The sequence below is a fragment of the Zophobas morio genome, unplaced genomic scaffold, assembly GCF_036711695.1.
Source record: "Zophobas morio isolate AGI-343-1 ecotype UQ-CSIRO unplaced genomic scaffold, CSIRO_AGI_Zmor_V1 ptg000011l, whole genome shotgun sequence".
NCBI classification, from domain to species: Eukaryota; Metazoa; Arthropoda; class Insecta; order Coleoptera; family Tenebrionidae; genus Zophobas; species Zophobas morio.
The window spans coordinates 6022107-6037102 of NW_026972116.1; the positions used below are offsets into that span (position 1 = coordinate 6022107).

A 14996-nucleotide genomic window follows, 5' to 3' on the forward strand; every position below is an offset into this window, starting at 1 on the left:
TTATACAAAGGCTGAAATGGCTGATATGCATTTAATGTTTATTAAACTGATTTGACATACATCTAGCAAAATTTTTGACTTTTAAACGGTTTAAGCCAAACCAGCCCTACAAGTCAAAGTGGCTATTGCAAATTTTATGAACCCGAACCGCAAGGATTATACTATATATATACTATACATTGGTGTCATAATGGAGTTGTAAAATTTTACTAGGCATATGTCAACTGAGTTAAGTTTATGGTAAAGCATTTGGAAACACTTATGAGGCGCAGCGTCTTCTCGGTGAGGCATCCCTCAACGAAGATTACCTGATCATCGTACATTAAGTGGACGGATCGTATTCTGAAAAACAGCACGTTTAGTCCAAAAACTGCAGATTGGGGTCTTGAATGAACAGACCATGTTCTAGATGCGAAGACAGAAATTTTGGAGATCGTTGAAGAAGGCCTCAGCGTAAGAAGATTATCTTATCATGTTGGAATTTCGTCGTTTGTTGTATGGCGAACATTACATGAACAAGGACTTTATCCTTACTAGGCCCAACGAGTTCAAACTTTGAAACCAGAAGATCTACCGCGCCGAATGAGATTTTTGTGAAGGGTTGCTTGACAGGAATAGAGCAGACCAGGTTTTGGAGCAACCATTTTTTCCTCAGACGAAGCGACATTTGCAAGGGACGGTAAATTAACGCGCGAAACACGCAGACTTGATTAGATGAAAATCCTCACGCTATCCAAGCTCAAGACCTCTCAGGAGCGGTGTAGTGTCAAAAATAGTTGGCAATTGCATTTATCTCTTCGTTTAACCGGATTAGCTTATTGCAATTTCTCACTGGACATTTACCAAATCGATTAGATGAAATCTCTGAAATATGTGGTATCTCCAAGATGGGGCATCTGTTCACAATGCTCGAAAAATGTGGCGATGGTTCGAACAACATTTTCTAAGACAATGGATGGGAAGGAAGGACCAGTATTCAGCCACCTCACTCTTCAGACCTTAACCCATGCGATTTTTTCTTGTGGGGGCATTTGAAACAATTGGTTTATGAAACTCTCTTAAATACAGTTCAAGAACTAATCAATCGGATTGAGAATGATGCAGCGGAGATTAAGGGAAAACCCGACATGATAGACCGCTTAGAGCCGTCATTAATTCGGCGTGCTGAGGCATGTCTCGTCAATGGAGGCAGTCAGTTTGAACAATTGATTTAATTCATTAATTTTATTTTTTTGCTGTTTCCCTGTTATATTGTACGTATTTTTCAATTGGTCTTTACTAGTTTCCATAATTTTCGACTTCTTATTTATTCCGTATTGTTCTTAAACTTGTTTATTTCTGCCAAAATAAGTTCATTCATTAGTCAAAGCAAAAGGGTATCTTATTTTTTATTATCGCTACAGCTGAATTAACAAAAAAGACAGTTCTTCAATACTTCACTATGTAATATAGCCAATTCAAGAGGGACACTAAGTTTTAAGTAAACACGTAGAATCTGAGCTGATGCAGAATTTTCTGTCGATTTCTGTCGCCTGCGTTTCCCAAAATGATCCCATTTTCATCTTCCAAATATTGACAAGATTAAAAGCCTAAACTTTCAATCACTTAACGGGTTGTTAGTTCTATGCTAAATCGTGTTCTAATTTTCATGACTTGCGGTGTATCTAAACCAGCGAATAAGTACAAAACTCCAAAAATTTCGAAACTCACCAATTCTCATTATCCTGAGAATCGGTAGTATTAGCATTCCACTAATTTGCCCCATTCTTCTACGCAGATTTTTTTTTAGTAATTTGACATGAGTAACAGGCAAAAGTAATTTGATCTTTAAATTATTAATTTTGTTCTCTAGCACCGTGATTTTTGTGATTACTGTTTAAGGTTTGTTTTAGGATTTACTAAAAAAAAGTTGGATAATCACGAGGAACTGTCAATTTTTTTGTACGTAACACCTGTATGTTAAAAAAAAACCTAATTTAATTGAACAGTTTTATTGGTCACAGAATCAACCAAGAAACATATGACAAACTTTCTACTTTATGTAGTGTTAACTACAAATTCGTTTTTTTTTTTTTTTTTAATACATGTACGATTCTGAGGTGAAATTGTCAAAACTTAGACGCAGACTAAGAAATGAAAACGAAAAATTACTATAAAAAATGCTTCGTTTCGGTTTTGACAGACACCGAGGAAACTGAGAAGCTAGTTTCAGTCGAACACTATATCTAGAAGAACAAAGGATTCTAAATGTAAATTTAGATAATTCTGTCAAGATGCAAAAACGAGAAAATCGATGAAGAATGACCAAAGCGCTGCGTCTCCAGAATTTGCCAGCCATGCATGCATAGCGCCACCTCATTGACCGCGATCGCGAAAAAACGGAGGCATTCACCCGACGTTAATCTTATCATCTCGCCACGAACAAAAGAAACAGAAAGCAAAGGCTAAAAGTTTCGAAAATCAGGAATCAAAAAATTAACTTGAGAAATCCAATATAATCAAGAACCTTAAAGTCGAGAAAATCACAAACATGTATGGCATAAAGAATGATGACTGGATGACTCATTAATTGGCCATATTAAGATCCCAACATTCAAAAGAAGTTCAAGGCGTAATTTTTATCCAAAAATTAAGGTTAAATTTAAAAATTTTCATTCTTTCTTCCTTGCTCTTCACTATCTCCATATGTGACACTTCAAGAGCCGCAAATGACTTAAATCTCTGCCGAATATACGACGATCGTTTGCGGCAGTGTCAATCTTAAGACTTCAAAAAGCCACAGACGCATTCAAAGAATAGAATGTAAAAACTGATCATGCCATCAACTCTATTTGGTGTCAATGTGACCGATGTGGTCCAAAACATACATACAATCATACACTTCGGCTAATCCAACAAAAATTCTAACAAATACATATTTGTGACGATCAGGGCCAAACCTACTATAGGTACACAACACAAGACTTTTTGAAAAAATCTGCATTATAATTTTTGTAAGTTTCTCAGTACCTTGAAAACGCTATAAAAACATCTACAAGGACCATCAAAAGGTGCAAACTACAAAATGGACTTTTTTTCTTAATTAGTAATATAGCGTTGCTTTTTTTCACTGTCCTATTTACTGCTCTTTTTTTATCTGATTACGGCAAATTGCCACTGACACAAGCGCTCGAAAAAGGAGTGTGTCAAGAATTAGGTGTAGTTAAATATATATTTATTATATGTATTTAATTCTGCTAGTTAAATCAGGCAAATTTTCAACTTCACGTATTTGTTGCAAGTACTCGCTAGAGCGATAAAGACCCCATCTACAAACCCAATTAATTAATATAAAGATGATAACGATACAGAAGTGAGAAAAAAGTTAAAAAATGAGGATGAAAAGAGAACAAAATCTAGCACAAATAAACATACTATACGGACTCTATTTGGAAGAGAAAAAAAATGACAGGACATCTGAGTCAGTCCATTAAGAGAAATAACGTAAAAATATATCAGGAAACCCGATGAGGGTGTACAAAGGAAACAAGAATAAAAAGTTTAATTGAAAGGGATAGAAATGAACAGAAGAAACGGCAGTCTATTTATTTTGAACCTGGAATGTTTAATTCCATTATTTATATTTCGTATTATGACAATGGTATCCAAGAATCAACACATAAACTTCATAAACTTTCATGTTTTTTTTCTCAATGTAATGTAATTACCAGTTACTTACAAACCAATTAGTCATTTTTTATTAACGAAAAATCATCAAATTGCATTAAAACTTAACAGCAGCCACAAATTTTAGTAAATGTTGCAAGCGAATAATATATTCATATTTACTACAGTTTACTGACCTCATCTCCACACCGTATCGAGTGAATCCATGAAACTGTGTTAATTTTACGTAAATGCACATATACTTCATTCAATAGATAACAAAGCTGCCTTCACCCAAAAAAAAACCTCACACATTACCTCGCTCCGTTATACATTTTTACTTTTTGTTGCCTTTGGTTAGTTTCGCGGTGTCTTATCGCTAGTAGTTCTGCTTCATCTCTCATTTTTTCGGTCTCGCTCCTTTGCAGAGCGGCCCGGGCAAGTTCGGAAGCTCTTTGTTCTCTCAACATAAATGACAATATCTCTAAAGTGTGCATGTAATAAGCTTTTTCGTTCGTGGAGCTTGTTATATACAAAATTATATCCAACATCCCAGATTGATGTAGCGCCCACAGCACCTACGTAATATTTCCGGAGCGTTATTTTAAACGAAAATCAAAGTTAGAGCAAAAAATACCTGGTCGTGGATACTGGCGTCATTGTCGGGTCGTTTTTCCGTGTTAGGATCGGGCGGGACGTACAATATATTTCGAATTAGAATGAGAATTCTCTCTATTATCAGGCTATTCTCGTCCCCACGCTCGGCGTAATTCTGAAAAAAAAAAAAAATATGCATTCAAAACGATCATTACGAGGCTTGATTGAAATTAATGACGAATTGCGAAGCGAATGGACGGATAATTACTCACAGGACTGTCGAATGAGTCGATGCTGAAAAATCACAGGGATCGTTCTTTATCAAATTTTGTGGGACTTAAAAACGGTTGCATTAACAGAGAGGCCATATTTACTTATAATGAATTCTGTTGTAGACTAAAGTAAGTATTGTACTCACAATTAATCCTAATAACTTCTATCTCTGCCGTGGCGAATGCAGGTTTTAACTTTAAATAAAGTTTTCGCTAAAAGTTCCATTAACTTCATGTTTCAAACATGACTCTAAATGCACTGTGGAAACTATTTATTGCACGTAACCGAAATAACATTTAAGCTATGACACCATGGGAACGTTGATTTAATAATTAAGAAATCTTCAAATTTAATGAGTTTCATTAGCATTGGAAATGCCCAAAACTTCAGATGCTTCTAATTAAAACCTATTAGCGATTGATCAATACTCCAAAAATTTAATAGTCTACTTTAGTTACATCCAAATACAGTAAATTAATGACATCTCATTTAAAATCGTAGTAAATATTAACTTTAGGAACGTGAAGAGTGCAACGGTAATTAATTTTCTTCTTGCTATTTTTGTGGCCTAAAAAGTTATTTCACTGAACTTTATCAAAGTATATGTGTATAAAAATTTGGAATATGAAGGTGTTCGTAAATACGATTTAAACGTATAAAATAAATACACATATAAAATTATATTTTAAAGAATGTCATATGTCATAACTTAATAGTTTATATGTAGCATCTCATCAAAATAAACTAAAAAAGAAGTTTAAATGACAACTTCAAAAATTATTGAAAGAATTCTAAAGTCTGAAGATTATAGTCTCGGAACGCGGTTTTCACCACTGTTTCTGGCTTATAAAACTCTGTAAGCTATCCGGAAAATATTATCAACTTTTTTTTGTCAGAAATGAGATTCAACAAAAGGAAGCTTGTGCCAAAGAGACAACGTTTTCAGGGTAACTCATGGAGTTTTGCATACTGAAAACAGTGGTGAAATCCGCGTTCCGAAATTTCGCAAAATAGGTAATTGAGATATTACAATAACCTAATTAAAAAAAACTACTCTTGAATGACATAGCGAAAGTCGTAGACAGGTTATAATTAAAACCAGATATTACATTTTGAAAATGTATTGAAAATCCTATGTGCCAAACGTAGAGATGTGCCTTAACACTTCATTACTGAGAAATACGAGTCTAGTTATTTTTTATCTGGGGACTAGGTCTCGCTATGATCGATTCATTCCGGAGCTATATGAATAGCTCTACTGCATTAAGATGCACAAATAAATACACATTCATATTAAGTCATTACTTAAAGGTTAACGTATAAGTGTGTAGTATTTACACTTTACTATAGAAATTTAATTACCTGTGTGTGTATAAGAAACTACGAGTACCTTTCCAATTTAAGAAATCGAACTTGATGGTAGAAGTGCATGTTCAGTAAAAATCTATAGGTATATGTGTTAAAAATTTGTATTTGACACCAATTAGATGATTTTAACGCATGAAACAACACTAAAAAAATTATAGCAACAACTAAGACACAAGTTTTAAGCGGTTTCAAGGCAGTTGCATTAAGCAGCACTAATAAGCCTGTTGCAAACAATGACGTCATAGTCTTCAGTGAATGTTAAAACATACGCAACCATTTCAAAGAGCTTCAAGAGCATTTAAATAACGGGTCGATTAATAGTCAGTTTTAAAGTTGTTAAACCACTGAAATAATTTTGTAATAAACACAACACTATGTTTCGTGCTTCCACATAACCGCTTTTACTGAACAGCTTTAAATTGAGTACCTGTCAATACATAACTTCACTCACAACTTTCCTATCACAAAAGATAAAAAGTTACGTGAGAAAAAAATTATTTGAAACATTGTTACTTGGGTGAATTCCTAACGTTTGAATAGGGTACTGAGAATTAACATATTCCCTACACTACAAATGTAACTGGTTTGACTTAATTTAATGCAGCAACTGAAGTTATTTCCTGTACGTCGAAATCGACTACGAAGTTCTCGAAGCGACGCGACAGCAAACTTCATCTTCCCACATACACTATATAAAAAACATTGATGAAAACGTTCCGATAATTGATAAAGTTTGCTCTTTGAAATATGCAGCAACTTTTCGCAAAACCACTTCTTTCAAAGTGAATTAATTAAAATTTCAGTAGGGAATAACATGATTAAAATCCTAATTAAAAGCCTTACAGAACAACAAGTTGCTCAACAATTTCGATGTCTGAAAAAAATTTAAACTGATTTTCCTCGCTAATAAAGTTGGAAATAAACGACGTGAAATCAATTATTCCAAACAAATGAAGTGGCTTCCAAATAACCTGATTTTTAGCAATACCCGTGCTTTTTGTTCAACCCGTGTTCCGGGCATATTTCACATGAAAAGGTAAAGTTAAAAATAAAAAAGCTCGGGCATTAAAAATCGTTTTACCTTCTGACGAAACTGGCGCAAAACATTAAAGTCAACACAACAAACAAACTTTACGTGGAAATGGCATAAAACAGAGACATTAGCAATAACGGCGTCTGTTTCAAACATGCAAACGCCCCAAAAAGCTTCCAGAACATTTCAGTAAATTACACTTAAGCTTGCTTTCAATGTACCACCGCAATTGTAACAAAAAAGACGTATTTCAAAATTTTCCGAGTTTGTAATTTAAATTTTAGGGTCATAACTTGCATAAACGATGCAAAATGCGAGGGAATGATGAAAACTGGTCAAATCATACATAGAATTAGTGTATTCAGGGGCAGCACATTATTACAATAGTTGTATGAAAAACAAGAATGACGGGTTTGTATGTTGAATCACAGTTAAAACATTAGTTTGGGGTAAAATTATTCGGAAGTCTGCATTGTAAAGCCAACTGTGGCTCTCGCTAAGACAGAACAATCTTGTGTAAACTGCCAATATTACTCCACTAACTAATTGGAAGCCCCCTGGAAAAGTTCTCGCGTATTTCAGAACAGTTTCTCCAAGTTTAAATTAAGAGTTATTCTTAGGTAAAATCATTAAATATTTAAATGACTGATTTACAGACGATAAAATAGCAGCTTTATTTTACAACAGCTAAAGTTTGTGCTTAACGTCTGTTTGGTAGCTTAACAGTTTTAATTAAAAGCTATACGCCGCCCATTGCTTATAATTATTACATTAAAATCTCTAAAGTGTACGTAAAGAGTTGAGAACCAAAGATTTTCCTTAGTTTCATAATAAAACCGATAAAATGAACATTCTTTTAATTCCACTAATGAGACCGTTCGCCGTTCTCGGGTTTTTTTTTACAAAAACCAATTTTAATTAAACTTTGAAAAGTCGGCCGTCTCCCAACTGCAATTACCATTGTTAAATACTCACAGTTTCTAAAATCTTGCTCAGCCTGGTGCTAAGTACCGCCCAAAAGGTTTCGTCGGCAAACGTCTCTTTGTAGCTTTTTAGATGATCTTCAACTTGTAAGTACTGGTTTCTGGTGACTTTATTTGCTGGAACTTCTTCATTCCACAACATTAGTGCCGGCGTAGTTAAATTTACTAATAATCTGTAAATGCATATTAATTTGAACAATTTCTACATCTATATAAATTGTATCACAATATCTCCACAAAGTTTATAATTAGCAAAATTATTAATAATACACAAAAATGAAACTATGGTTTTCAAATACGCTTATTTTTTTGACTGTTATAATTAATTTAGCATCTACATATGTACATACATATATTTCTATAACTAGGTCGGTTAAAAACTGACTAAAATATTTTATTTTCAATATGAGTTCAATTTTATTAAAATATGATGTATGTAATTAAATATGTTGAAAATAATATTAATATTTATCAAACATAAATCGTGACAAACATATAAATAAATAAACAATTCAAGCTATCAGTGGCGGCTCGTCATATGAGGCAAGTGAGGCGGCGCCTCACAGCATATTTATTAAGAACAGATTGACTTAATTTATAATTAAAGAAGAGCTTTCAATGCATTTTTAGTTACAAAAATATGTTGAAATGGGAAATCTGTAGATGATTTTTTATTTTTTAAGCTTTCTGCAAACATTTTCCATTGAATACTGTACGATTTATGCCCCGAGTTCTGTAACTGAAGCGGCCAGAGCGTCGGTTCACTTGAACCAACGAAGCCCAATCACAGACACGGATTTCCATGACTCAGCTGCTATACTCCTATACATAAATTCGCTCGGAACTGAGGCGATATCTTCGATGCTTCTCGGCCAATTTCGGCTTACTAATTAAACCATTTTCCGATTTATTTTACAGAATGGGGTGCAGGGTGCGTGGGTAATTAACAGAAACGTGAATAAACACCCACGTGTTGGTATTTCGTGTTTTTGTCTATTTCATAGGTACAGGGTACAGGTGAGTGAAAAATGAATCCCGAGTACAATATTGTCATGTTGCTTCTTGAAACGCCGTTTTCACGGCGAACCGAGTTAGAACGTCGGTAAATTTTGCTAAATATCGAGCAGTCAAAACCGTTAATTCATTTAACTTCCATTAATAAGCGACAAAATCGTCAGTACTCTAGGTTTTTTAAATCAGCCTGGTACGAAACATATAAACGGCTCTGCCGTAGCCGTAAATTTATGCTGAAAGTCTATATTGTTGGCCATGTCTACTCTTAGGCAATGTAAAAAACACATGGACGACGTCTCCGGTATATAACGATTTAAAGAATTTCATCCAAAGTGCAAAGTCACATGAAAGTTCCGAAGTACACATTAAAAATTTCATGGGCTTAAAACGTTTAGAAATTTTGACTTGTAAAAACATTGTTGATTAAATGTGTTATGGGTGTTATTATTATTATTATCATTATTAGGACCCACTACTGACTCGGAAATGACCGGTATTCAGGCAAGACTTTTATCATTACTAACTATTAATACCAAGTAATATACATTAATCACATGAATTTAATTAATTTTATTATTTATACTATTATTGTCAAACTTCTATCATCGCCTCACCGCATCAGACAGTCACGAGCCGCCACTGCAAGCTATACATACGTCATGTTGCTTGTCTACAATGAAAATGAATGAAAACAGTGTAAGCTTTTAGATTTTTTTCTTCAAACGTATGAGCAAAATATATTTTCAAAATATTTTCTTAAACAAGCTCTTTCAGGAATTATTTGGTTCACTATTTAAAAATTAAAGTAATTTTTATACTGTTAAGTCAAACAATTAACTGTGAAAATTATGCATAAAACAGTCAATCTTCTAAAATACCTTCCACAGAGCCTCACAACACTACTAAAAATAATTATGGACGATTTGTCAAGGGACGGAAAGTACAAAATCTGATCAACATTATTTTACTTAATTATTTATTGATGAAAGTACGAAATCCATTTTTTAATTAGTAATTAGACTATGATTATACCAACGAAATCTTTTTAAATTGCTGACATTTTTGGCATACCAAGAGCACTACAACTCAACAAAGTTTGAAAAATTCTTCAGCTTGGAGGTATTAGCAATTTAGGGGAGCAACCAGCAATTATTCAAAAATGTAAGAAAATACGTCGCTTTTATTGCCTTGAATTTTGATAAATCAATATTTTTTACTAAGTATAAAAATGAAAAACATCACATACAAGTTCCTAGCATCCATAAATTATAATATAAGTACTGTCCAAGAAGTAGATGCTTATTTAAATTTTCCAAATCTAAAAGATTACACCCGCCATTGTTTAAGGCGAGCATAAGCTTGGTTATTAAAGGTGCCGACTCACCAGTCTTATTGAACAAATATATCGGTGGGAGGTGGTAATCGTCAAATGTGGTTGAAAGATGTCCCGCATTGAAGTTAGGCTCAAAATTGTATTTGGATTCCCTTTTTCGATATTTACGACCTTGACAGATTTTTTTTCAGTAAGATACATAGGTATAGGTATTTCATTACTACATAAGTACTTGGTCAAACGTAAACTGACCTTAATCGAATCCAAATCTAAATTTAAAACTTCAACAACATGAAAATTTTAGATATTCATCCCTCAAAAAACAACCAAGGCTCCATTCCTTTCACTCAGTTCGACAATTGCACAGATTGTAAAGCAGCTATTGCTGTTAGTCATTATAAAAAATGTGTCCCAAATTGTTTTCTCTATGACATATTTTATAATCAGTTTTGTTTTATTCTGAACAATCTAGAATCATGGAGTTTGGTAGTTGAAAGCGGCTAGAATAATCGAAGTATATTTTACTCGAACAAAACATGAGTTTTGAGGTCTCGTGAATTCGCTAGTCTCCGCTCGCCTCGTCCACAAATCCTTTGCCAAAAAAAAGCACTTTTTGTATTAATGAAATAAATACGTACTTCATTGATGCAAGATACACAGTGAAAACATCTTCCACTATTGTTCTTAGGACACAATGGACGATACGTTAATTCATTAAATATTCAATGCATAAAAGTACAAATGTTATTTTTGTCAATTTCCATTCATAGCTTGACGTTAAGAATACGCACGTGTATTGTTGGTTGCCTGTCCTTGTTTAAATGATTTCATTTTTTAATTAAAACTTTAATCTATGTCTCTTACCTTAACAAAACGTCGAAAAGATCCGTCTCTTCCCAATAGCTTTTTAATAACGGTATCAAATCGTTCGACAAGACCTTCATTTCCCCAAGCTGCCTTCGTATATCATGACTCTCATCATCTCTCCTTAAGTACCGAATTAAATCTTTCACTGTCTCAAGGGTATTAGAATCTGCATAGTACTTATTAGATTTCGCATCATAATATCCGAGAGCGCTACACGTTGCGGCCAATTCGGCCGACAATAAGGACGACATATTTCAATCAATCCTTTAATTACACTGTAATTTAAATTCAAACTGGATAAAATTTCACGTTTTCATTATTAGATCTCTAATGACGACACTTAAAACGAAGTAAAGTTTTAACAAGCTGGAAATTTATATTAATATGAGAAGTTACAAACAAAACTTTTGATTTATTAGGTTTAGAGTTGAACTAATTAAAACACCACCTTAGTGTCACCAGTAATTAGTATTTCACCGACACTGAAAACTGTCTTTACTTTAGATTTTGGTATAACTTTGTTGCAGTTGTAAACTTATTTTGGTGCAATTTTGTCGAAATAACCACACAACCACCAGCTGATAGGTTAGAACAACAAACTAAAAACGCGGGAAACATACATCAAGGTGACAGCTGTCAACTGACTCACGAATTAAGACGAACAGGCAACGGTCAACAACGAAGGTAATGGATGTAGAAATGTAGAGGAAAGTGCCCTAATAACTATGGCAAAATAGTATATTAAAGAACGAGTTTTATAAGGCAAATATTAAGGCACGAATCCAAGTTTATAGAACGAGCGGCGATGTAGAAAATATAGCCCTTCAAAATTTAACTTTTATTTTCAATATTTCACCATATTCTAATTTACCACTTAGTGTTCGATGCATGAAATCAATTACACTTCCATTATTCAAAATAATTTTAGAGGTATATTGCTTTCATCCACAGTTTTCTTCATTTTATAATATAACAAAAAACTTAAAAATTGTTTAGGATAAATTGGACAAGTGTGGCTAATGTTTAGAGTTTCTTGATTTATCGGTCTAAATCGATATTTTGTTCCTGTAAGTGAACGGCAAATTGACGTAAGGAATTTTTTAATAATTTTTCCGGAACTTAGACTTGGGAACTTAATAATGTATCGTTTAGTGGGTGCGCCATTTTTTCAGCATCCTGTATATCAAAATTTGGTTTAATTAATACCACAGTAAAACGGCGGAACAGTGTTATAAATGTTATAATATACTAGATGATATTAGAAACGGAACACCGAGAATTAGGTAACCATTTTTTTAAGCTGCTTTGTCATGTATTGTCATTTATTAGTTTAAGTTAATAAAGTTAAAATTTCACAAAAAAAACACCAAGCAAAGGAAAAAAAAATAATAGTGCGTTTGACAACCTTCGTTTTGAGTGCATTCGTTGACACGTCTGGGCATCGATTCCATTAAGTGACCGACTTCCTCCTAGGGTAGTTCGCCCCAAACAACTGGAATTTGCTTCTGTAGCTGAGCTAAAAGCTGTGGAGAATTTTGTAATATGGTTAGTCTGATGTCCTCATATTCCATATGTACTAGATTGGATTTAAATCCGGAGATAATAATAATAATAATAATAATAATAATAATAATAACCTTTATTGCCCAACAGATAACCCTATTACAGGACAATATAAATCAATAATAAATAAAAATAAAAAATTAAATAAAATAACTAACAATTTAAGGATCGTAAGGATCAAAACCAACACACTATGCCTACCATGCAATACGTGTATAATTAAATTAACATTAATAATAAAAACAACAATTTAACGCAGCTGATTCATTTTACAAAAAAATACATCATCATAAAACTTTTTCACATTCTGATACATATGTTCCAGTGGGGCTTTACGTAGTTGATTTGTTCTTGGTATTGAAGGCAGAAATGAAGATGCATGACGTGAGACGATACGTGGTACGTGAAAATTAACATTGGCCAATAAAATAGGACAGTCAATTTTTCCCTGAATTAAATTCCATAAAAAATTAGCACTGTACAATTGTCTTCTGCTACTCAAGCTATGAATTTGGTGTCGTGCTAATAACAAATTATATTCTATTCCCCTAATTGGATAGATTCCATCTATTCTAAACGATAAACATTTTAAAAAACGACGTTGAACTTTTTCTATGGCAAGTCTATGTGATTCATAATACGGATACCAGATAATAGACCCATACTCTAGTTTACTTCGAACAAATGAGAAGTATAACATTTTCATTAGTTGTGGGTCAGTGAAATCTTTTGTAAGTCGAAATGTAAAGCCAAGCATTTTCGAAGAAGATAGACATATATTATGCATATGTTGAGTAAACGATAAATGTGAGTCAAATGTGATACCTAGATCTTTTACTAACTGTATTTTTTTAATTGATTTATCGTTTATAAGATACGAAAAGCAAACTGGATTTAATTTTTTTGTATAGGTCATAATGAAACATTTATCAGTATTTAATAGTAATTTGAATTCTTTGCACCAGTCTACCATCCTTTCAAGATTATTTTGAAGCAAAATGCTATCATCTAAGCATCTTATTGAGGAGTATAGTTTTATATCATCAGCATATGCTAACACTTTACAACGTAATGAGTCCAAAAGATCGTTGACAAACACTACAAAAAGTAAAGGCCCTAAATTAGACCCTTGTGGCACTCCAGAGGTGGAATCAAAATTTTTAGATTGAAAACCATTGTAGAAAACATAATTTTGTCGGGAGTCAAGGTAAGACTCCATTAGCTTTAAGAAACTATATGCAAATCCAAACCAACTTAATTTACATAAAAGAACATGATGATCAATGGAATCAAACGCACAGGAAAAATCAGTATAGACGACATCGACTTGTCCATTCTTATCTATTTGTTGTGAAATGAATTGACTTATTATAGCTAAATTAGTGATTGTAGATCGTCCAGGTAAAAATCCATGTTGATGTATAGAGATGAGACTTTTAACATTGTGATAAATATTTCTATAAATGAGTATCTCAAAAATTTTAGCAAAATTCGAAAGTATAGAAATAGGTCTGTAGTTTTTTATCATAGAAGCATCACCTTTTTTGTATACGGGAGTAATTCTGGCTATCTTCCAAGTGTCAGGGAAGGTGGATGATTTTATAGCTAAGTTAAAAATTGTAGTAAGAGGTCTAGCCAATGCGAATCTTGTGTCACGTATAATAAAACTAGGTATTAGGTCATCACCAGCAGTTAATTTGTTAGGGAAAGATGACATAACAGACAAAACTTCTTCTTCAGAAACATTTTGCATTATAAAGGAGGAATTATTTGTGACAACATCAGTAAGTGAAACATCAAGTTTGGATTTGTACATGCTTGAAAAATTTTCTGCAAATATATCGGAGATCTGGAGGACTAGGGCAAACATTTAAAATTATTAGAGATAGAAGACAGAAATGTTTATCACAGTACCTATTCTGTAGGAACATCACACTAATACAACAAAAATTGTTAACATAAATCGTTATTTATCAGTGTTGCATTTTCAATTTTATTTAGTATATCTACTAGCTTCATCATAATTTTATTTGTTTAAAAGACTTGTACATTGTTTCGTAGAGCGTACCGACAAAATATGTATTGGTTAGCGATGTTTAACTCTCCATAAAATATTGTAACGAAATTCTAAAAAATAACATTACTGCAATTTCTTTGAAGCCTCGCATTTCTAAAAAAAAATCAAGAATAACTATTGTTACAAAACCTATGATGAGGCTAATAATGATATAAAAAATAAATAGGTTATTCTAGTTAAAAAAAACTAAGTTGTGTTGTACTGTGGCTCTAAACACAAAACACAACATACATATAGTCTAAA

General features: G+C 33.1%; 1 protein-coding gene across 1 annotated transcript in view; it reads right to left on the reverse strand.

Moving 5' to 3' along the window:
- Nucleotides 1-11700, reverse strand: part of LOC135126715 (protein timeless homolog) — a 130008-nt gene extending 118308 nt beyond the window's left edge. Inside the window, exons 1-4 of the mRNA XM_064052818.1 lie at nt 11111-11700; nt 7892-8072; nt 4283-4417; nt 3964-4223 (exon numbers count right to left, since the gene is read on the reverse strand). Coding sequence (XP_063908888.1) covers nt 3964-4223; nt 4283-4417; nt 7892-8072; nt 11111-11364 — 830 coding nt within the window. The 5' untranslated portion in view covers nt 11365-11700. The remainder of the gene's footprint in view (nt 1-3963; nt 4224-4282; nt 4418-7891; nt 8073-11110) is intronic.
- Nucleotides 11701-14996: the final 3296 nt, after the last annotated feature.